General features: G+C 40.6%; 1 protein-coding gene across 3 annotated transcripts in view; it reads right to left on the reverse strand.

The window, feature by feature from the left end:
• The window catches only part of WDR70 (WD repeat domain 70), a 135,559-nt gene extending 111,874 nt beyond the window's left edge, over window positions 1-23,685 (reverse strand). Inside the window, exons 1-5 of one of the 3 annotated variants that reach the window (XM_032097526.1) lie at window positions 23,638-23,685; window positions 23,485-23,547; window positions 23,283-23,366; window positions 19,074-19,188; window positions 12,098-12,305 (exon numbers count right to left, since the gene is read on the reverse strand). In XM_032097526.1, the coding sequence (XP_031953417.1) occupies window positions 12,098-12,305; window positions 19,074-19,188; window positions 23,283-23,366; window positions 23,485-23,547; window positions 23,638-23,659 (492 nt within the window). In that variant the 5' untranslated portion in view covers window positions 23,660-23,685. Of the gene's footprint in view, window positions 1-12,097; window positions 12,306-16,120; window positions 16,208-16,252; window positions 16,640-19,073; window positions 19,189-23,282; window positions 23,367-23,484; window positions 23,548-23,637 lie in introns of those variants that run through there. The other 2 variants (XM_032097527.1, XM_032097528.1) reach the window with 2 other exon arrangements.
• Window positions 23,686-24,324: the final 639 nt, after the last annotated feature.

Here is a 24,324-nt window from a genome sequence, read left to right on the forward strand (position 1 = left end):
AAAAAAAGCAAAAAAAGAAGCCCCAAACCAACTGGCTGTCCTCACCAAAGAAAATGCTAGATAAGGCAACATTTCATCATAGAACAGAGAAACAACTCTGAAGGACTCTGTGAAAAGAAATGTAATAAATGCCAAGTTAAAACAAATGAAGTTATTAAACAGGTAGTTATTATACCATTGACAGAAAAAAAAAAAATCCACGTCAGAATTTTTAAACTATTTTCTATTGAGATATACTGCCATTACTCCGGCATTGTTATTTCTAGAATTTAAATTTGGATAATACACTTTTAATGACTAAAAAAGTATCACACTCTTATGTGTGACCCAACATTTAAACCTTGTGTGCCTGCACATCCATGCATGTCATCCAAATGAGACAGCATTTTTTAAACATGAGGAAAAGTAAATGTATGGAAAATACACAAGTGATATAAAAAAGCAACTAGTACATGGGGGTTTACATCTTCTCCAGAATTTTAATATTTTTACAGGAAAAATTTATGGAGATAAAAACCAATTTATTTTTAGATGGTCTTAAGGCATCTAAAATGGCATAGAAGGCTTATGAAGACCAAGACTTAACACTGTAGACCAAGAAGGGATTGTCTTTAAAATGATTCAGCACTCTGTGTCACAGTGATCTTACAAAACAGGCATGTGCTGTTTGTAGACACTGAGAATGATTAAGCTACTTAAATTTTCCTCTGAATTTCCATTTCTGACATTTTTGGTACTCAGTAGAAAAGGTAGCAAATGTACTTAAAGAAGGATTGTCACTGAGAAATATCTTTATTCTTATATTTAAGAGCAGTTACTTTGTGGCATCAGCTTTGCAAGACACATACACTGACTATATGTACTGCAAAAAGTTACAAATCTGGTGGCACTGAAAGCCAGCTCATGCCTAGAGATGGCACACATTGCCTGATACACACATTTGCCTTCTTTGAAGAGACCAGCATGTTCCAAAATACCCCAAGTAACAGGCTGGTTAGAAAAAGATAAACCTTTACAAATCCAGATGATGCATGAAACTTTTAAGGTTACTGAGCTAATGAAGAAACACTTACACTGCTGCAAAAATCCTAACTAACTTCTCCATCCGCCAACTAATCTTCCAAAGGTGACAATTCCATTTCTAACATGAGACAAAAAAGAAAAAGGCTATATGTGTAACCTAAGTGATTTCTTTATTTTTCTGTTTCCCTCTTTAAATAAAAGTATTAAGTCCTATGGTTTGCCTGTACTACCTAACAGGAAAAGAACAGCTAACTCACACAAGCTAGTAGAGGCAGACATTAATATAAAATTTGTCCTGATTCATAGGATATTGCAACTCTTATAAAGGTTATCAGCTCTTTCTGACACCTGAATTAATCTACAAATACACACCGTACAGTAAGTGATAGCGAAATACCACTATAGTCCATGTGAATCACCCTCTCTTTCTACACTTTGGTTATTAACACTTTTACTATTACTGTTTGCTTTCATATCCCATGGCTGTTTCCAGTAAATTGTTCTTATCTCAACCCATGATCTCTGCCTTTTATGTCTCCCACCAGAGGGAGGCAGCAGAGCAGCTCATGGTTTTCTTTTTAATGGCAGTACTAAATTGGGGAGTACCATTCCCAAACCATGACATGGTTCATGGTCATTATTACATGAAAGATGACCTATGGGGCCTCTGTACTGCAAAAGGCCACCATGACTGACTGAGTTCAACCTTTATTTAAGGCCTCGTGTTTCACCACATGAGAATGCTCACTGAAGTGAATTCCACACATCCACATAATCCAAATCAAAATCTTGACATAGTACTACTTACTGTGAAACCGTTTCCAAGCTAGCTGCTAAAGAGGGCTGCAGAAACTATGGAAGACTACTAAAAGTTCCAGGAAGGCTGGTGTGCATCTGTGGTGTTTTCAATGCCCCTCTATGCAATTGTGGGGGAAGAAAAAAAAAAAAAGAAAAGAAAAAAGAAGTGTATTGATGTTAGCTGGCAGTACTAGGGCTAAGAAGAGACTGCTCCGCTCACGAGTTTCTTATCTGCACCTTGAGAGGACACTTTGCTGCAACATACCATATGCTTTCATTTATTAAACACTGGTTAACTAATTAAACTTGGAAATAAAAATGAAAGTCACAAATCACCCTCTTTCTGGTAGAAGCAAACTATATTTTTGTCTGTGTCTTCTGTCTCATCAATAGTGAAAAAGTAAAGGTACGCTACTTGTACTTCCAGTGAGTATGCATACTCAGTCCCACTTACAAAACTGAAGGTTTTCTGCAGTCTCACTGAAGCCAACACAATATTTACATGAAAATGGATCTAATACTCCAACCTTAAATAATGAACCTGAGCTTCATGAGATGGCTATTTATTAGCTATTTGCACTAAACCCTATTTTAGAAAACTGAATGGGAAGCCCCCTAATGCTACTACGTAAAAGTCTTATCTGAACTATTGATTTTGTATTGGGAAGTAAGGGTTACATAACATATCTCCTTTTTGGTATTCTTGCACAGGATGCTTATATGAATGTAGCTTTTGTTTAAGAAACTAATTTTCTCATACAAACAGATGCAGGATCTTAGAAGAAAGCTGAAAAAGAAGTCTTTATCTTACCTGTCATTAAGGAGGTACTTTGAGACATTTCAAGACGTTTTTCTACAGAACCAACAGATTTAAAACTGATAATGTTCAAAATTAAAAGACTTCTAAGTTGAATAAAGGAATAAACAGTTTACAAAAGCACATTTCAAAAGCCTCAGAACTGGACCACAAAAAGCCATGGTTAGTAAAAAGTCATACAATTGGTTTTTTATGATTATTCAGGTCCTCTGGAGGAAGTAACTATACTGGTTTATGAAAGGAAATGAGAAAAAAGGCTTTCTTCTTTCCATATTTGGTTATTTGAATATTTATCTTTAGTTGAACATATATCTTTAGTTACAGTGGTACGTCAAATAAACATTTATAAATAGTACACAAGGTAAAGCAGTAAAATACTATCCAAGATCCTAAGAATTTGAAAATAATTTTATTAGGTTTTAAAATACAAAGAAAAGGATAAGCAGGAGCAAAGGAAGGAAGTTCAGTGTGATTGTTGTGTGATCTGGATACTGTTAGCATCGAGTATGTGTAGTCCCTGTATACTGCTAAGTGCCCACCTGCAAATAAGAGATGCCATTGCAGCAGTTGTAAAACAATACATGCGGTAGTCTCACATTCATAAAAATCCAAAGCCGTCTTTTAAACAAACAGCAGACATTCCTAGAGTCAACAAAATTGCTCTCCAAGGATTCCATTGTCCTGGAGTCTGGTCTGTAGTTCCAATAGCTTAACATAAATCACTTGTTCATCAAAAATCCTGTGAAGACTTGTTTTGGAGAGGAAGTGTAACTGCATGTCACTTACACTCTTCCTTCAAATGCAATCCTTTTAAGTTATTTATTCATCCTCACCATAAATATTTCAAATACTTGTTATCATCCACTTCATTTTCCTCTTGATTCAAGCAAGAGTTCTCTGTACCTGTATTTCTCCTTATTCTGTTTAGAGCATAAACAACTTTTCAAAAAGATAACACTCACATGCCAAATACAGAAAAAACTTGCTATCTTCCATTTGTGTTTTCCATAGTGATGTCAAGGTCGAATACAGTGTGACCATTGCTGCTAGTTCCCTGGCCAAATTTAAAAATATTTTCTATATTCTAACACTGACAGAAACAATAGGCTATCTGTTTTTAAAAGTATATTGGAAATTTGTTGTAACTGCCAAAAAATGCATCGAGCATCATGTAAAGAGGTAGTCACCACCTCCTTTTGACTGTAAACTTTTTAGGTTCTCAGAGAATAAGTTAGTTTCACTATCTTCACCTCCAAAGATCCCAACTTCCAGTGGAAGTAAAGAAAATAATATTCAGGATAGAATGTTCATATACCATTGCATGTACAAAATTTCCTAGTATTTCCAACTACCTATTCTTGTTAAATAATACTGTATCAAAAATACAGTCTCGTGACTGAGATAAATGTGCAAAATACATGCCTAGAAAGACTTAATTTTTTTTTTCTTAAGGGGTATGTCACAGAATTGTACAGTCTCAAGGTTATGCATGCCTTAAACATACTTGGCAGAAAAAAAATTAGAATTCTACTATCCGTCCAAGGGCAGTAGAGGACATTAGCTTCCACAAAATCTTCTGGCTATAAAGAAATCAAGGGTCTCAGAAGGGATGAGCATGTGGATCCCATGTTTCAGCTGTGGAAGGTTTACAGCCACAGCATATTTGGTCCTGAGATGAAGAACACCTTGCATCACTCTCAACAGCTTTCTCTTCAAACACAGAAGTGGTACCAGCAGCTCACAAAGAAGGCTTTCTACAGGCTTCACCAGCTAAAGTTGACTTGTTAAATGTTGCAGTGGGGATCCTGCAACACGCATATATCAAACCAGGAGTCCCGTGGAAAGGAAATATATATGGACAGACAGATTCTTGATAGCTGTTTCAGAGATGTTTATTTCTCCAGCCGCATGGCCGGAGCTCTGCTGAGGAACTGTTCCAGTCACGGGACCAAGGGTCCTTCTGCCCGCGCAGGGAACACAAACCAACCAATGGGAACGAGGCTGAGCAGGAGCAGGGAAACCCCGTGTCTGTGCCCTCAGGGCCCCTCTCCCAGGGCTACACGGCGGGGGAGGGACCCCAACACCTCACCCGTTTTATTTTTATAAAAGGAGAATGAAAACAACTGGATAAACATAACAAGAACAGTTTCAAAACAAAACAAGCCACCCTCCTGAGTCTTTAAATGTCCAAACAGATTCTCTGGAACATCTTAGGGCTGACAGAAGGGAGACAGAATTCTCTGAGCATGCTTTGTGGGGAAACTGAGGCAGGAGAGGGTTTAACTTCTTCCCTCCCCCTTTTCATCCCCCACTCGGCATTGGAAAGGGATTTTTGGGGAAACAATTGGCAAAAGCATGGTTTTGTGAGGGAAACCATGGATGAAAAAACGGATTGGGAATACACTGGGGGTAATAGGACATAGGGTAAAAGGGAAAGGTGGGATTAGGAAAGGGAGACTGTAAGGGGGACTTACAATGGAGATACTGTCTAACATGACTACGATTTTTTGCATATATACTGCCTTTTACAGGAACACCATCAGGCCCAGTGACCTGCGATGCTTGTAACCCTTTTCTACCTCGTATAATTTTAAATTCCACCACCTCTCCATCTCCCAAGCTTGGGATGCATTTTTCAGGGTTATTCTTTTTAATAGCAGTTCTATGCACGAATATGTCTTGCTGGTTGTCACACCTTGTTATAAAACCATAATTTTGCTTAACATTATACCATTTTACTATCCCTAAGGTCTTAGTTACTATGATCTTTTTCCGAGTGGCTGCTGTTTTCTGTCTCGCTGCGTCTTTGCTCTCTCCTTCGGTCGCTCCCGTGTTGGAATTGTCGGGGCTGCTCGTGCCTGCGCGCTCTTCCCGGGGTCGCGTTCGGGGCTGCGCAGGCCGGGCCGGGCCGCGCCGCTCAGTTCTCCGTGCGTCGCCTCCTCTGGTCGCAGCTTCGCTGCCGCTGCCGGGCGCTGCACCCACGTCTCGGCCGGGCCCCCGAGCGATGACCCCCCCGCGCCCTGCTCCAGCGCGCGTCTCGGCTGGGCGCGGCTCCGTCTCGGTCGGGCATTCCCGGGGCTCGCTCCACCACACGCTGCACGCGGCCGGGCAGGCACCGCCGGGTCCCGCCGCGCCTTGCTCCGCCACCGACACTGCGGCTCGCGTGGCTCCGCTCGCACGCGGGAACTGCCTCGCTGCTGCTCGCAGAGCGCTTGGTGCACGTGGCCTGGGCCGCACAGTCCCTGCGCCAGGCTTCCCTTCGCCAGGACACAGCTGACATTGCTCAGCAGTCTCGGTAACTAAATAATATTCACGAAAATATTCTTCCATCGGCATATATTTTGACTCAAATATTAACTGTGTCCAAACGGTTTTCCAAAAGCCCTTGGTAAGAATTAAATCCCAAGAAACATAGAAAAAGTTCTTAAACAACCATGCCAGGAAGCGTTTCAGTTCTTTCTGAGCTTGAATCAAGCTAAAATTTACAAATCGTTGTTCAAGAATCATTTTAAGTTTAAGATAAATGTCCATATGCGGCTCAGAGAGCCAAGAGTCTTCCCACTGTTCCTCCATAGTTTAGATACGGAATAGCAAAGCAAAACCAAGAAGAGGAATCCAAAGTTTCCAGGGTTTACTCACACAAATCAGTCGCTTAGGGATCGGGGATCGTTCTGCTCACAAATCTCCACCATTTGTTGCAGTGGGGATCCTGCAACACGCATATATCAAACCAGGAGTCCCGTGGAAAGGAAATATATATGGACAGACAGATTCTTGATAGCTGTTTCAGAGATGTTTATTTCTCCAGCCGCATGGCCGGAGCTCTGCTGAGGAACTGTCCCAGTCACGGGACCAAGGGTCCTTCTGCCCGCGCAGGGAACACAAACCAACCAATGGGAACGAGGCTGAGCAGGAGCAGGGAAGCCCCGTGTCTGTGCCCTCAGGGCCCCTCTCCCAGGGCTACACGGCGGGGGAGGGACCCCAACAGTTAAAGGCTCTCTAAAAGAGTTGATAAGCAGTAAAAACAAGACATAAGAAGATCTCTGAACTTTGTTGAAAAGGGCAGTAAAAATAATAATTATGTTCTGTATCACATTTTATTTAATGTGATAAATCACCTAACTTTGAAGTACCTTATAGTCAGCAAATACATGCCTATTAATGTTCTCACAAAATATTTCTGGAAACAAACTCACAGGACCCTAAGTACCTATCTGTAGAGGAAACATTCTAAAAATTTTCATATTCTGTCCTATTACAAATTAATTAAAATTCATATCATCCACCAAAAGGCATGGTGTGATAGACAGCAGAGAAGGATTGGCCTTACTAAATTCTGCAGAATCAACCAATAGAGATCTTGGCAAGTACACTCTAGGAACAACCGGTAACCAGGAACTCTGGGGCACTGGGTTGAAGAGGAGATGAGCAAATACCCCACACCTTTTTATCGAAGGCCAACACTTCCTAAGGGAAGCTTATTAGCTTCCTCTTCGTATGACGAGCTCTGCTTCTTGGGTATTCCTTTCTTTACAGCTTCTGTTTGATTCTCTCACATTGGAAGACAGGGACTGATTATTTTGTTTTTTCCATTTTGCCAAGTTTGCAAATCCATTTTAACTCACTTTGGAGACAATCTTTCTCATTCTTTGCACCACCAGTAACCACATCAATGATCCTTAAAAAAATGCCACAACTTGTTCCAACTTCAATATAAATAAAACACATTTACCTCATTTTCATTGTTAAGACCTAAGAACATATTATGCATATATATGGAAAAAGCATTTTCTTCATCATTACACAGGAAGACAACACACAAGCAAGTTGAAAGCAAGGGGTAACTGCTACCTATTTTTTATCAATAACTAGAAATACATAAAAGACAATGCCTCTTGCCCTCAAAACCACACTTTTCTGTCTCTCTTGCATACACAAAAATTGCTTTGTTCAGCTTACTATACTTTTTCCTCTTTAGACAAGATGAAGCATGACTGGGTAAATCAGATTCAGCAGGACAGACAATTCTCAGTCTAAATCTTACAAATCCTTAGGATGACTAAAAATTCCCACAACATTTATTTATTTTTACAGCACCATAATTTTTAGTCTGGTACCATAGCCAAATTCTAATTGGAGCAATTACAGTCTATTTAAATTCTCCATCTAAATCAGCAGGAAATGGCTTCCTTCCATTCTGAACAAGTAAGTATTAACTGGTACGTCCTGTTAAACTTCTGTAAAAAATTTATAAATATCTCCAAATAATTCTAGAACCTGAAATACAGCTATGCTATCATTTTGAAAACATGCCAAATCAGAGTGCAGCCTTGAGCCTTGAAGAGGCCCAAGGCTGTACTTGTGTCAGGGACATAATTACAACATGATTAGTATCCCTTTGGTGCTGCAGGGAGAAAAATTTCTCTGTTCCAAAGGAGAATGAACTGTAACTCAGCTCCAAACAGAAGGTAAATCCTTGCAAATCCATCTGGCAAATTTTTCAACAATCATCTTTACCTTTTGCCTCAAGCCAGGAAAAGTGTCACAAGACGCTAACACTGCATTACGTTTTGTTAAAGATCTCAGCACATTTTCTAATGACATTTCTAATTTTCCACCACATAAAAGAGAGCATTAACAAATAAACACTCTCTTACTAAAGTCTTCTAATACATGCCATCCATTCCCTTAGAAAATGTTTATGTCCTAGATTTAAAGCTGTCTACCTACCAATCCTGACACAACTGCTCTTGCTGGTCTTTGTCCCTCTCCAGACAGATTTTGAGTGCACAGATTTCAGACAGACTCCCAGTGCATTTTGCCAGGGAAAAAAAGCTGGCCAAGACTCTACCACGTTTCCTGTTCCAAAATTTACCACATGCAATATTGCCCTCATTATCCATTTGCCCTCTTGCAAAATAAGCTGTTTTCTCTTTTAAAGGTTTTCCTGAAATTTTCTAGAAAGGTTTAGATCACAGGATAGATCAAGCCTGAAAAACTTCACACTACAGAAGATGCTCTGCTTCCTCCCTCTCAGCTTACAACCATGTAAAAAATGGACACTGACGATCCCACCAAGTTTTTACACCATTAGAAGAAAAAGCACTACAGAAAAGCAAGTGCTGATCACAACTCAAATAGACAGCTTCTTATTTTCCTCACTCCTCAAATTAATGCAAGCCTTTTATATAAAACAGGATACTAAGCCAAGAGGAACATATCAGAGGGAATTAATACCAAGTGTACCTGTTGTCCTCAAATGTACTTGATAAAGCACTATTCCTTACACTACTACAAAATAAGCACTGTAAAGCATTTGCATAAATACTCACAAGCATATTGTGGTTTGTTAAGAATCATCACTTTTGACACAACCGGAAGTGAATGATACTAAATTAGCAAGTTATTAAATCTAAGTATTTATTTCTTAAATGTAACTAATCATCAATATCAAAACAGATTAATCAAACACAGAAAAATTGTTTAAAACAGCACCACAAAGACTTGCATATATCAAATGAACTTACACAACATCTGGGGAAAAAAAGTACCTCAAGTCAGAATTCACACACTTAACACAGTATCTAAGGCTCTGTTAAAAAAAAAATTATGTTTGGTTTGTATAACATGTAATTTACACAAATTACAAAAATGCATAACACTCAAAAGATACTGGTGCCAATTCAAAACATTCAGCAATTAACTGCTGCTAGTCATTTTCCCATAAAAACACCAAGGTATGAAAAATTCCCATCAAAGGTAATAACCACCAGCTACTCCTTCCACCTTAACATTTATTCAGTAAAATAACTCATGTGAGCTGGGCAGTCCTGGGTCAACCCTGGACTCAAAAGTTGTCTGCCTCATAGCAAAGCCAATGTGACAATGTCCCTACTGACAGTCTGTCATAAGAAAGCAAAAAACAACTGAACAAGCAACAGTGAAAAAACAATGTTCCTATAATAAAAAAGACATCTAAAGTCAGGCTTGAGAGACAGTGGGAAAATGTCAGGGTGAAGCCAGTATTTTGGTGTATTTTATCTGTCATACAAAATTCACAAGACTTCAGATTACAAATTATATACTGCAACACCTAGAACTATTAAAGAAAAATTTGATTCCTTCAGGATCAAAACCACAGATAGTTGTGTTTTCAAGAAACTAATTCAGCAGCAAAATATGACAATAAAAGAGAGACAGTCTCACACTACATCTAGGGAAAAAAACATTCAGCTTTCAGTTTCTCCTGTCTCAGTTCTACACCCATGCATACCGACCACAGGCTATGTACAAGCAAGAGAAAGGAATCACAGAGTTCTCGTAACTGCAACACCTGCCTTCCTTGGGGCTCGCAAGATCATACTGTGATCACCAATCGATCAACAGGAAACCAGGAAAGCACAGCTGCTTCCTGATTCCCTTCACAGGAAAGAAAATAACTGAGTTCATGAGCAGCAGTAAGGGAAAGCTCTAGACCCCAAAGGCCTCCAGCATTCACACTGACACAAAATCTCCCCAGTAATAAATTAACTGTTTAGACTGAAAACCCACAAGTCTCATATTTCTGCTGCTCTGCTTATTCTCAACCAAATCTATGCTAGACTGTTTTGTAACTATTGTCTTAAGTTCAGACAAACGTAAATCACACCAGACTACAAGTTACCTTTCTGTCTGAAACGTTTCGTTAGGGTCTTTTAACTCTGGTTTCTAATAACTTCACTTCATCAAGCCAGTTGTTGCATTATTCAAATACATATAAATAAAAAATAAATATCAGTGTCTTGTTAGAAATTAAAACAGCCAATCACCAAAGTGACTACTGAGAAAGACAGGCTAAAGCAAAATCAGCTGTTTCTGCACATTGTTTTGCCTTTGGCGTTCTGGAGAAGTTGGCAGAAAATAAATAGTGATTTTAATATAACATGACCCAGAGAAACTGAAACCCACTGAGTGTACGATGCCCTCAGGAATACAGACTCACTCCACAGTGCCCTAACAGCTAAAAGTTAAGAGAATTCCTGGCACAGATCACTAGTGAGTAAACTTAAACTTTATGTCATTCTCAAGGAAAATTCCAGATTTATCTCTCCTTGGTTGCCTGAGACAGAACAAGTCATCTGTGGGGTACAGATACAATCACAGAAGATATGAGACTAAAATGTCCAGTTTGATAATGAAAGAAATCCATAGGCAACAGTGAATCAAGTGAATCAGACAAAGTGATAAAAACACCTAAGACACCAGAATTCCCCATCACTTATCCCCAGTGGGTAAACAAAAGAAAAAAGAAAACTTTGTGATCATGTAAGTTTAGGGTCACTCTAAAAATGAGTTATGTCTTGGCTTAAGAAGTTCCTCTCAATCATTTAAAATGAGTACTTTAAATTTTAAAACATCAGTACAAAATATGCAAGGTAAGAGTTGTGACAGAAAAAGAACAAACAAACTGAATCCCCAGTAAAAACTAAAGAAAAATCAAAAGGAAAGCTTTAGGACACCTGGAAATTCAGGGGTTTTTTAGAGTTTGGATTGTGTTTGTGTAACAGGACATACAGGTCTTTTTCTGTTACCAGATGGTTCAAACCAGCAGTAAGCAAGGCTGTTTTCACAGGACTTCTATCACTGTTGTTACACATGGAAACCATCACACAAAACCCAATGCCACAAAATATTCAGTCCAGGGAGTTCTGAAGAACAAACATCAAACCATTAATCTTTTCACAGAATCATCAAATCATCAGGGCTGGAAGAGACCTTTAAGATCATTCGATTCAACCCAGCAGTACTATTGTAACCCATAAACCACTAAACCATGTCACCCAGTGCCAGATCCAGATGCCTTTTAACTAAAAGGAAAGGTTGGTTAACTGAGTATCTGTGATACCAAAATTAGACTGTTACAGGTTCTCTTGATTTCAACATAGATAGAAGAATCTGTATTCTCAACAACAAGTAGGTCTGGCACTTATTTAGAAAAAAGCAAATTAAAATGAACACAAGTAAACAAAAACGACCAAACAAAAAGCCCTCAGTTACCACAGTTCGTTTCTAAAAACAGTACTGGAACAGTTTTTCTTCCTAGATTCAAGCCCACCTCTGCTTCCTCTTTCTTATAAAAAAATTCAACATTTGCTTTGGAAAATAAACCATTAAAAATATCTATATTAAATATTCATTTATCTAGTCCTTTTATAACATGAAATCAAAAAAGTAAACAATATGTACTAATAGAAGTTGCATTTCCCTTGAGATTCACATGCAAATTTTTGTTTTAAATCCTAGAATTTTTAAATAACAATAATTATTTACATTTGATGAATAATCACTAGAAAAACAGAAAACCTGCATTTTGAACAAGACATATGTCACCTGGAAATTCCATCAAAAGGAATAGTGCACATACAAATCAGAACTCACTGATTAAAGGATTAAAACATTAAAGAGAAACAAACTACTTACATTATCTTCCTCCTCTGTATCATCATTGTCATTGTCGTCATCACTATCTTTGAACCCAGGGGGAAGTGGTGGCCCAATGAATTCTTCATCATCATCATCATCATCATCAGTATCCTCAGTTGGACCTTTAGCAGAACTCTGTGATGGCATGGAAGGACCACTTAGTGCTTCATTTGAGTTGTCCTCACTTTCACTATACACTACCTCTCTGCAAGGAAAATTTAAAGCATTAGTGTTTGAAGAATTTTCAGATAAAATATGTTGAGCACTCTTGTAAATCAGTAAGCACCAAAATTAGCAGGAAAACACACATTAACTTTCATTAACAGAGTAGGTAAGGTAGAACAGGTAGGCCCACCATTATCTTTTAAAACACTCACAAGTCTAGACTATAAAAGTTACATTAAATTACCATTCTGTTGTTGCCAAATCGGTTGTGCAAACACATTATTTTTGGCATGGGGAGATTTCTGAAAAGTTGAGTTATTGTGCCTATGTTCGTGCAATTTATTCAAAACAGCCGCGCTCCCTCTGCTGGCAACTCCCGAGCAGCACCGCTCAAACGGGCAGAAGGTCTGTACAGAGAGAGAAGCTCAACTTTCCAGACTTCGTTTGGGAGCTTATATTTTCAGAATCTTTAAGTGAGCAGGCCACAAAAAATTCCTCTTGTCTTTGTTAAACTATAGAGGTATTTCTTTGTTTGGGTTTTTTTAAAATTTAGGGTATCACTTTAGCACTATACTAAAAACACGAAAGTTTAAGAACATAATAAAAGACTAAGAAAATCAGTTCTGACCTATGTAATTGTGATAGAGAATTCTGCCCTGCTTTGCCTCCAGAACCAGCTGTACACCAAGAAGGTACTAAGTTGCACAGAAAAAAATTGTGTTGGATAAGCAATTGAAACTCTGTTTCTGGAAGAAAACAGAATAAACTAAAAGCAACATGACTTAGGTCCTGAGATGTTAAAGTGAAGAGCAGGGTTTGCATGCCTGAAAGCTTGTATAGCTTAAAGACTTAGGTCAGAATATCATTACGTAACAAATCTAACCCAAATAAAAAGAGCTTCTCTTACTCTACGACAATGAGACAATCAATACCCTTTTACCAAAGGGAAGGTTTTCCAGCATGAGAGGCACAGATGAGGATCTTCAAAGTTCTTCAAGTAAGGTATCCTCAAAACTAACATCATAAAGTATTATGTGCAAAAGTGCTATGTGCAAAAGAGTTGTGTTTTGAAAGTTGATATGCATTCCTACACTAGCAAACCACACATCTTTTCCCCAAAAGCCAAGCTATTTAATTAGTTTTGGAATGAAACCAAATATATGCTGTGCCAGTGAAAAGGATGTATACAACATAATGATTCAAGGAGGCTATTGCAATCCTTGAATCCCAAATTTCCAGACCTTTCTACAGACACCCAAGAACAGTATCTACCCTTCTTCCTAATTTATCATTCTGTCATTTGCTAGGAAGGAAATTGACCAAATCAAACATTTCAGTATTTTGAGGGGCAGCACAGCCATTCTGCATGTGATATGGCCAGAGCTGCAGTGTGATTTTTCACCACACCCCAACCAGGGCAGGGACAGCCAAATACTCCAGTAACAGCTACAGGTATCCTCTGTCCTGACTGGGATAAAGTCAAACATAAGAACACACCAATGCAGCCCGACCAAAAGCCCATCTACCTTTCTGGCAGCAGCTGGGAGTGGTGCTGAGAGAAAGGACAAAACAAGTGGTGTTTCCCTCAACTTCCAGTCTTATAATCTTACTCTACCAGGGGCTGTAAAGAAAGAAGAACCATTTTGAACCAGCTCCTTTCCCAGTATTCAGAATATAAGGAATATATATTTTTTTTTTTTTTTGCTTTCCCTCATTACCTCCTCAGTAAGTGAAACAAGCTGTTAAGAGGAGAAAAAAAGGAAAGCTGTAACAGAGCACGGATGGCATACTGAGAGGAGAAATAATGAAAAACATTCTGAGAGTTGTACAAGCATGTGGGCATATCCCCCCCATGTGTTCACCCTCTGCACATCGCTCTCTCAATTTTCTCAGGTTTTTCCTTTTCATATACTAGCAGATGCTTTCATTTCACAAAGCGTAATTATTATATGTATGCATAAATTAAACACCATAAGCATTGTAAATATTTCTCTACAGCCGAATAGCTCAGGAGCAAAAATAATCACTGGCTGTATTTCACATCATTTTGGAGTGAATTTTTAACTGAAAAAATAGTATATGGACTACTCTCATAACTTAAAAAGCTCTGATAATTTAAAAAAAATTAAAATTCAGTGAAGTGTTGCCATTTTCAGAGAATAAAAGATGCTGTGCATACTAAATCAGTTTATAGTAATGAAAATCATCGTTATAAAAAGAACTAGAAAATCCTATATTTCAGACTCAAATAGTCAGTTGCAGGATTGTTCCTCTGAATTATGACTGAGTCACAATGGCATGTGTCTTTCTCCAGCTTCCTGTTTTTACCTCTAAGTGCTAAGCTATGTATCCTTTTTCACAAGGAAATATAAAACTTCCAGGAGAGCTTTTCATGTCAAGCCCTTCCTCCTCAATGCTTAGTAAAAACAAAAAGAAAAACAAAGAAAATTTACTATGAGCAGAACGCTGGGGAGTTATCAGAGCCTACCTAATAACTCAGCATACTGAAACGTATTTGTAATTTTCCTTTATAGTAGGTCCCTGGAGGTCTCTCCTGTCAAGTCAATCAGCAGAATAAGATAATTATGGAAAGCCTCTGTATTGCCTGACTGCTCTCCACCTTATCATTTGTTTAAATTGCTTATGTATATTGGAGTCACCCAATAACAATACACAATCATGTTACATTTAAACTCTTGTCATCCTTCATTATGTCACCAAATGGATAGATAAGATCATCAGAAGCAAATGGAAGCACAGAGTATTTTTCCCTTGAGCACAAGATATAACACAGGATCCAGAGGGAAGTATATAGTGCAATCAATTATGTCAGTGAGAGTGCACAGGTTTTCCAAAGAGCAATAGGCAAAAACTAAATTTTCTAACAAAAATTTGCTCAGTCTGAAACTCTACAACAACTCTACAAACTCTCGATTATATTGTCTATAATAACCTACCCCATATAGGCTCTATCAACCCATAACATGCATATATAGCGGTCTACTAGAGTCTTGTTGTTGCAATTATTAAAGGATCAGGGGGCATGGATCATTGAGAGAATTATGGGATCAATAGAAGAACTGTACAAGCAATAGGCCTGGAAGCAAAAGGCCTGTGTGTGAGAAAAAACACTCCATGAGAAAATTCTTGTGAAGAAAACAAGCAGGGCTGGGAACAAAGAGGGAGTTTTGAAAAGGTACAGCTTTACAGAGGGAGGAGGGTGAACACCGAATTCTTTTAATCATAACATAACTGTAGAAGCTTGCCATTGTAAGTCCAATTATGTAGAAGTGGAAATTCACTTTGATAAGTTTTAAGCCACTTAAGAGTTAACAAGCTGGTATACTATATAAGTGCCTCTGGATTGCTAATAAATGGAGTTTTGCTCTTATCAACCATATTGGCTGGTCTGCAAGTAACTCCCCCCGCCGGAGCCGCCGGGCCTCTCTTCTTTTTACAATTCCAACATTTGGTGCCCGAACAGGGACTGGGACTGGGACTGGCACTTCATTTTAACTTCGGAGGGAGCTGACGTGGCACCGATTAAGCGGTGATCGGAGGGCAAAAGGTCAACACTCGCTGGCGAGTGTCTGACCTGTGCCTGGACTGACCTGACATCAGGGGTCTGCCGAATCGGCTGACAAGGGCTAAACCTGCAAGGCTGCATGACCGTGACAACAGGGACAGCGGTAAGACGCGGGGTTTGCGGAAGGACGCAGTTACGGAAACAGAGGTGGCCCTTGGTTTATGCTTTTTAGAAAAGCGGGGACTTAAAGAAGTACACCTTTATAAGGAACTAGCTGATCCAAGATTGGTTAAAAAGAAAGCTAAAGAAACAAAAGCTCTCAAATTCACCTGGAGAGCAGTAACTAGCACTCTCGCAGAAATAAAAACAGAACAGACAGTTGCTGTAGCTGCCATAGAGACTTTAGAGAGTGGCAGCGCTGGCTGTAGCAGCTCCGAGAAAGAAACAGACGCTGGTCTTACGGAGCGGCGGGCAGAGACCGGAGCCGAGTCCGGGGTAGCATGGTCCTTCGGGGTGGCCGCGAGAAAACCGGTTAAAAACGCGGCGGCACACGTCCGCTCACTGCAGGAGCTGCTAAACTCGGCAGAGCCGGATGTTATCCCTCCGATGGCCGAGGGAGAAATGGCTGCGAACGCGGAAGCAGAGACACCCGATCCAAGGGGCGGGGCGCAGGCAAGCCAAGGAGACACAGGCAGTCCTGGCGTCCTGCCGAAAGCGGCAGAGCAACAGAGAGGTCCTAAAACCCGGCCAAAAGCGGCAGAGAGTAACCCCCCCCCGCTGAACAGCAGCACGTCCGGCAGCAGCGCGGCTCCTGCGGTTTCGTCTCCTGCAAAGCCAAAGCCGGCCGGGGCGGCCCGGAAGCAGCCCCAAAAGAAGGAGAAGTACCAACAAATAATGCAAAAAGTAATCAAAAAGCTTGCTGACTTATCTACACAAAGCATTTTGCAGTCTATCTTTACAGCAGATGTCCTGTGTTCAAATGACTACACCAGCATCGTACAGTTGTTGTTAACCCCTTCACAGTTCCTGCTCTGGGAACGAACGTGGACTGCAATGCTACAGAATGTCCTGCAACAACAGGGACAAGGCATCACTACATCACTAACCAGAGAGGTGCCCAGCAAAGCGGTGGCATGCTACAGGACCCCAAAACGAGAAGGCGCAGTCAGCATCAGCTCCTGAGGAAAGTGATGCCACTACTTCAACAGCTGGGACTCTGAGACCTGTCCCGAGGAGCCTTGGGAGAGGCTGCAGACGTGGCTGAGTGAAGGAGCTGAGGACTTGCCAGATCCACCACTCGCCGCAGCAGGAGAAATAGCGAGACTCTGGGGCAAATGTAACAGCTGCCCTGGGTGGTTGCTAGTGACTTGTGGTGGGTGTCAGGGAACCCTCTCCAAAGGCAAAACTAAGAAGAAGAATTGCATAAATTTTTGGGTATATTGCATAAATTTTTGGGTATATTGCATAAATTTTTGGGTATAACACCAAACACAGAAATAAAGTGAAAATTGTTTTTTGACTGTCTTGAAACAAGAGCATTAGCAGGCATTTTCAATCAGCTGTCTGCCCATTTAGATCAAGTGAAAGCAGTTAATTTAGTTAGCATTTATGTTTTTACCTGGTATCTTAGCAGCCAGGGTTCACGCTATTTTGCATAAACTTGCTTGCTGGGAGAGGGATAAGTTTAATATGACTTTGCAAATGCTCAATGAGTTAAGTGTGTGTGTTATTAGTGTTAGACATATAATATTACAAGATTAAGCAGCCATTGATTTTCTACCATTAGCTCACAGCCATGGCTGTGAAAGGTTCCAAGGTATGTGCTGTATAAATCTTTCGAACCACTTTGTCCTAATTCACAAGCAGATAAGTGAGTTACATCGATTAACTACACAATTACAGAAAAAAGAAGATGGTCTCAACTTAGAGGGATGGTTAAAGTTATTACGTATAAAATCATGGCTAGTTTTATTTGTGTAGCATTTGATTACTGTAAGACTAGTAATATTACTTAGTAATATTACTAAGGTGTTCACCTTGCCTTCCAATGCTTGCAAAAGATAATATACAAAGTCACCACATCTGTGACCCATCAAGTATTGCTTGTACAAAAAGAAAAAAAAAAAAGAGGGAATTGTTGCAATTATTAAAGGATCAGGGGCATGGATCATTGAGAGAATTATGGGATCAATAGAAGACCTGTACAAGCAATAGGCCTGGAAGCAAAAGGCCTGTGTGTGAGAAAAAACACTCCATGAGAAAATTCTTGTGAAGAAAACAAGCAGGACTGGGAACAAAGAGGGAGTTTTGAAAAGGTACAGCTGTGGACATAAGACCCGGAGGGAGGAGGGTGAACACCGAATTCTTTTAATCATAACATAACTGTAGAAGCTTGCCATTGTAAGTCCAATTATGTAGAAGTGGAAATTCGCTTTGATAAGTTTTAAGCCACTTAAGAGCTAACAAGCTGGTATACTATATAAGTGCCTCTGGATTGCTAATAAATGGAGTTTTGCTCTTATCAACCATATTGGCTGGTCTGCAAGTAACTCCCCCCGCCGGAGTCGCCGGGCCTCTCTTCTTTTTACAATTCCAACATCTTGTATGGGTCGTTAAATTTCCATAGATACAGAATCCTAAAAATGTACAGTGCGCTCCTATCTGCCACCCCTGCCACACAATGGAGCTGTGTGGTCCCCATTGCCCTTAGCTACTTTTGATTTCCCAGCATTTCAGAATTCAAACTGTAAAATCCATAGCATATACTGTTTATCAGTAATACACAAAAGTTTAAGAGTAAATTTCAGACTGAAGTCAAAACAAACAACTTTCTCTACCTCACCATTACTCCATAAAATCTGCACACAGAGGCTGTTCATGCACTTTGCCTTCTTTTTCATCAGGCATGAACAAGTATATTCTATCTACAGGTGGGCACAGTACCTGCTAATAAAGTCATCATATGTTGTCATTATATTTGCCCTAATACTTTCAAAAAATACATAGATAACGTTGTTATTTTTTTTAAAGTATGCAAAACAGGATCAAGGAGGAAACAGCAAAATTGACTATTAAATACACCTAATGCCAACATTTGCAAATATTGGCGTATCTTTAAGAAACAAATTTTTTAAAAAATTTGAAATCTGTATTTTGACTGGAATACTTAAGATAACAAGACATATTCACACAAGCTAAATGATACTCATGTTATCAAAACAAGCAAACACCCTCTGCAGATAAGGAAAGTGGTACATGGAATCTCCCATCATATCTAAGTACCTTTCAGGTAATGTAGGCCCAGCTCTTGTTGCACTGGATGCTGAAGCTGATGAGTCAGTGCATGGAATTCTGAACTCCTTTTCAGTCTCGTCTTCTTTTTCTCTTTCACGGGCCTCTGAATAGGGAGAGCACAGAAATAACAAATAATCAAAAAATATTAAAATTACCGGCTTGCAGAGGACAGTAAGCCAGTTTCTTTTCATTTTCAGACCTAGATGAAATACTTGAAAAGGTAACAGCAAATAAAAGATTTAACCTGAAAATACTTTTTCACATATGTTAAATTTCCATTGCTACTGCAATGGTCGCTCAACAAAATGTCACAAGGAAAATGTAAACACTTCCCAGTTGTTCATTTGTACACACTATCAAATATAAGTTGACCATATAAAGAAGCTGATATTTCAACTCTTTTCAATACTACAGTAAAACAGCATGATCAATTCAGTGAAATTTTTATGTTTTCGTAACACAACTAAATTAGTGCAGTTAAACTATCCAGATGTACATATAAGAGAATTTTAAATATCATTTATTGAAAAGAAACACAAAGTGCTGTTTGCATTAGTAGTTCATTTCTACCTCACTTAGTGAAAAAGAATCCCTGAGCAACATTGCAATAAAATCTAAGTAAACAAAAACTTCCATCTCATATTACATAATCAAGGGGGGTGGGGAAGGGTTTACTACTACAACTACTATGTTGTTAAAAGTTCTCAAATATTTCAATTAAGGTGTCGCGGGTTCGGTTTGTAACCGGGCAGAAACACCAATTTAGTGTAGTGGTTTGGTCCAAAATACTCATTACTGTTTATCTGCTGTGAGATAAGAATTAGGAGAAACGCAAAGCAGGCACCAAACTTGAAAGAATATAAAGAAGTTTATTAACAGACCTAAAAGAAGAAAAAAAAAAATTATACCACCTTCAGAACTCTCCTCCTCCCCCCACCTTCCTCCCTTCTCCCACTGACAATGTTCAAAGACAACCCTTAAGATGTTCAATCTGTTTACCACTTCCACAATAACCTTGTTCAGTCCATTTAGAAAGAGAAGTCTCTTCTTGCTCATGCTATGAAAACATTATCACAACGAGACAGCCGCCCACTTCCAAATATTGTTCAGTCCATTTAGGAAGAGGAGTCTCTCTGCCTGTGTGTGAGTCCTTTCCCCCGACTTGCAGCTTTTCCCGCAACTGCTTTCGAGGGTCCACTCTTGAAGGTTTTTGGGGTACAGTTTTAAGGTTGAGCCGTTCAGAAACAAAAACAGAGGCCCTTCTCCTTCCCTGGGAGCAAAGGGTCTTCATCATCTTCATCGTTAGGACTGTCTCTGGGAGCATCTCTAGGGACTGAGGTTTTCTCCTTTCCCGTTTGGAGCAAAAGTCCTCATCTGGTTCATCTCTAGGGACTGAGGTTTTCTCCTTTCCCGTTTGGAGCAAAAGTCCTCATCTGGTCCATCTCTCCCTGTCCAAACTTCTCATGAAATTACAGCTGCGTCAGCATCTGCCTATCCCAGCGCAGGTGCTTTTGCTCACGAGCTGAACACTCCACCCCCCATATCTTCATGAAATTACAACAGGATACTCTGATATATCATAGCTTCGCAACAGAATTTCAGCTTTAAGCATCTCCTCTCTCTCTTCCCTCAGGTTTTCAGCTCTTCACAGCAATAAAAAGGGTTAATCTCACCTCAGCCTTGCAGCTTTGCAGCTGGAATGTTGAATTTTTCTTATCGCAGTGGAGAGGGGGGAGAGCCGAGCCGCTCCGGCTGCCCACGGCAAGGCAGTGGGGGGGGTTCCACGGCTGGAACAGGTCCATGGCTTCAGGATGGCCGTGGCCCGACCCAGGATGGCCGTGGCCCGGCCCGGCCTGGCCCAAGCAGGGCCTGGCCGGGCCCACTGGGCCCTGCTCGGGCCCTGCAGCCACCTGTCCCAGCGCCGGAAACGAGAGAGAGCTTGGAGGGGGAGTTTGCCTATTCTTAAATGTGGATCACAGAGGTGATCACAATTTTAAGTGGCTTAGAGAATTGTCCATATTCAACCTGGCCAGCTGATAGGTTCTATCAGTTCCCAGAGGAAACTGTAAGCACCCCTTAACAAGGACGTCCCTTCCGGGACTATGCTTGCTAACCTATGAGGAAAGTTACTTTCTTTCTACACAAGAAACATTGTGTTCTCTTTTTCCTCACTGTTTATTAGCTAAACAAAAAAAAGAAAAACATGTTTTCAGCAAAGCTAGGAAACATTTTCCTCTAAAGAGGACCACAAACAGCTGTAAGATACAGAACCTGGAAATGTATTTTGATCTCAGTTCCACAAATCAGGCAATGGGGGAGACATATCCAAAAGTTATCACAGTCATTCCAAAAAGCTAAAAATCAGGAGTGTATCTCAACAAATCTGAAAATAAAGTGCTCACATTAAGCCATCCCTACAACAAATACGCATTTTTGATTGCTATACTCTCAATACTAAAATTCATTTCTAAGTTAAATTGCTGCATTACCTACAAAGTTTTATCATTTTTGGCAAAATTATCAACTTTACAAACATCAAAATGCTGTGTGTTTCCATTACAGTAATGGTAAGGGATTGGGAGGTAGTCTGCTGCAGGGCAAGGGAGAGGGCACACTCAAGATGAAGGTCAAGATATCTTGACATAAAAGCATTGTATTTTTGCAATCACTTATTTATAGTGAAATTTCCCTATTGTTATAAATAAAGTATGTAATCCGTGCTATTATGTATAAAACTGAAATGTAGACCATGCAGAGAGAGTTTCAAAATCCCTCCACCAGCCTGGCTGAGAGAAAAATTTCACAACACTGAAAGAAGCTCTCTCAGGGATGTAATCAATAAGTGAGGATTCCACCTAGGTGGGGTTGGAGCTTATCACCAGGACATTGACACCATGACGACTTGATCATCACCTTCTGATACCTACATCTCATCTGATAAGGAATAGGACATTCCGGGAACTAAAAATAACTGTTCCAGGAACCAGAGATGGCCCATTCATCTTCAGAGATGGTCCATTCATCATCTAGGATGGACAATTCATCAGACCCAGGAAAGGCTTTGTGCAGCCCAACTTTGGGACAAGAAAACTTCATGAATATGCTAAAATTACAAGAAGAATAGAATTAATTCGGACTCTGCCCAAAAACTGTATTAGAAGGAACCAGCTTTTGAAACCGATATTTTGGTTGCATAATAAATGTTATTTCTTTATAAATTTTGATTGGGCAATCTCGTTTATCCCACTACTAAACAAAAATGTGATATAAATAAACGATTCCTTATAAAGAATGAAAGCTCAACCTGAACAAGTATCAAACATAAAAAGGTTTCCAACATGCACATACATTGGTGTGTTTAGATTCAGCCAACACAAAAAAAAAAACAAAAAACAAAAAAAAAAAAAAAACCAAAACAGTCCAAAATGAATTTTGGAATCCCTTGTATATTTGAATTTCATAGTGTTTTTAAGTCCAAAAAGTTGATGAGTCTCTAAATAGGTCTGATCCAGTTCTGTATAGAATCACAGTAATAAAAACATGGCATCACAGTAGAACAAAAGGCCCACATTGTCCACAAACTGGCGAAGGGGAAGGAGAAAGCATGGATAACTGTGTTGGCAAAGGGATTTGTAGAACATGCATGAGTGTTCTCAAAGACCTTGTTTGGACTGGAGTTCACTTTATTACAGGCAGGAAAAAATACAATTTCCTCCATCTGCCACTCTCAAAACAGCCCCCTCAAAAAGTGCCCACTCCCAGCACAGCAGAAGGCAGAGACACATTTGTAGACTGCTATACAACTTGCTCCTTGGTCTAAGACACACATTTCTTCTTCACTACTTTGCTGTCTCTAGAATAAAGCTGTCTGTACCAATTTCTCTTCCAAAATAAATACACAGCGAAGTAAAAGAAGAAAGAAAAGAGTTTGTGTGTTTTTCCTGTATCTGAAAGCTGTGCCTCACAACAGGAGCTTTGCACATGCACACTGCTCTAACATCCTCAGACAACATCAGCAAATTAATAACTTAACTGTTCATCAAGGCCCAAGCTGCTTAGGGCTGTCTTCCTTGACCAAAACTGAGTTTCTGTTTTGTTATCTACACAGCCAGTCCAAGACACTTCGAACATCACCCTGAGGGAGCAAGTCAAAACATGTTTTAGAATGCAATAGCAGACTACGCTCGCACTTCTTACCCAAGACTTTCCTGCTCCTCTCCACTGCAGTTCTCCTCGTTTGCTCAAACATAGCTTCGAGGTCGAAAGTTCGAGCCTTCTTCCCTGGAAATGAAGCAAACGGAGACTGAAACACAGGCCCACCTGGGGCTGACAGGCCCCACGGCTTCGGCCCCCGCTCTGCCAGCCAGCTCCTGGCCCCCCCGGCCGCATCGCCACGCACCGAAGCCGGAGAAGCCCATGGTGGCCGCCAGCTCCGGGTCTGGTGTCCCCAGCATCTCTGCGTCTGCAACGAAAGGAGAGAGCAAACCACGGGGGTGAGCGGGGGCCGCGGGTGAGCTGGGCCCGCCTCGGCCCCGGCGTCCCCACCGCTCACCGCCCTCAGCCGCCGGCTCCATGCTGCGCCTGCCCCGGATCCACAACAGGCGCCGGCAGGAAGCGGCTGGGCGGGGACAGCCGGGCTTCCTTCCCAGCGAAGGAACCCGGCAGCTTTATGGGGTCGGAATCCGTGCTCCTCGCAGCACCCCATAAAACTACAGCACGTTTCTGCGCGTGTTGTGCAGACGCTCCTTGAGTTCTTCCAGGCTCGGTGCCGTGACAAATTCCCTGGGAAGCCTCTTCTAGGGACCGACCACCCTCTCAGGGTGGGCCTTTACCTGATGTCCAACCTGAATTTCCCTTGGCAGAACTTCATTCTGTCTCCTCCTGTCCTGCCGCTGGTCACCAGGGAGAGGAGATCAGCACGTCCCCACTGCTGCCCCCCATGAGGAATGTTTCCACAGCCTGAGGCTTCCCCTCTGCCTTCCCTAAACTGAACAAGCCAAGTGACTTTAGCATCTTAAATCTTACCTCAAGACACTTCATCATCTTGGCCCCCCTGCTCCTGACACACTCGAACAGTGTGATGTTTTTCTTAAACTGAGGTGCCCAAAACTGCACATAGGACTCGAGATGGGATGTGCAACCCCACAGTACAGCGTAGAATGGAATAGTCACCAGTCCCTTGACTGGCCAGCAGTGCTGTGCCTGATGCCCTCCACAACGTAATTTGCCCTTTTGGCTA

Source organism: Corvus moneduloides, chromosome Z (genome assembly GCF_009650955.1).
Source record: "Corvus moneduloides isolate bCorMon1 chromosome Z, bCorMon1.pri, whole genome shotgun sequence".
In the NCBI taxonomy this organism is placed as follows: Eukaryota; Metazoa; Chordata; class Aves; order Passeriformes; family Corvidae; genus Corvus; species Corvus moneduloides.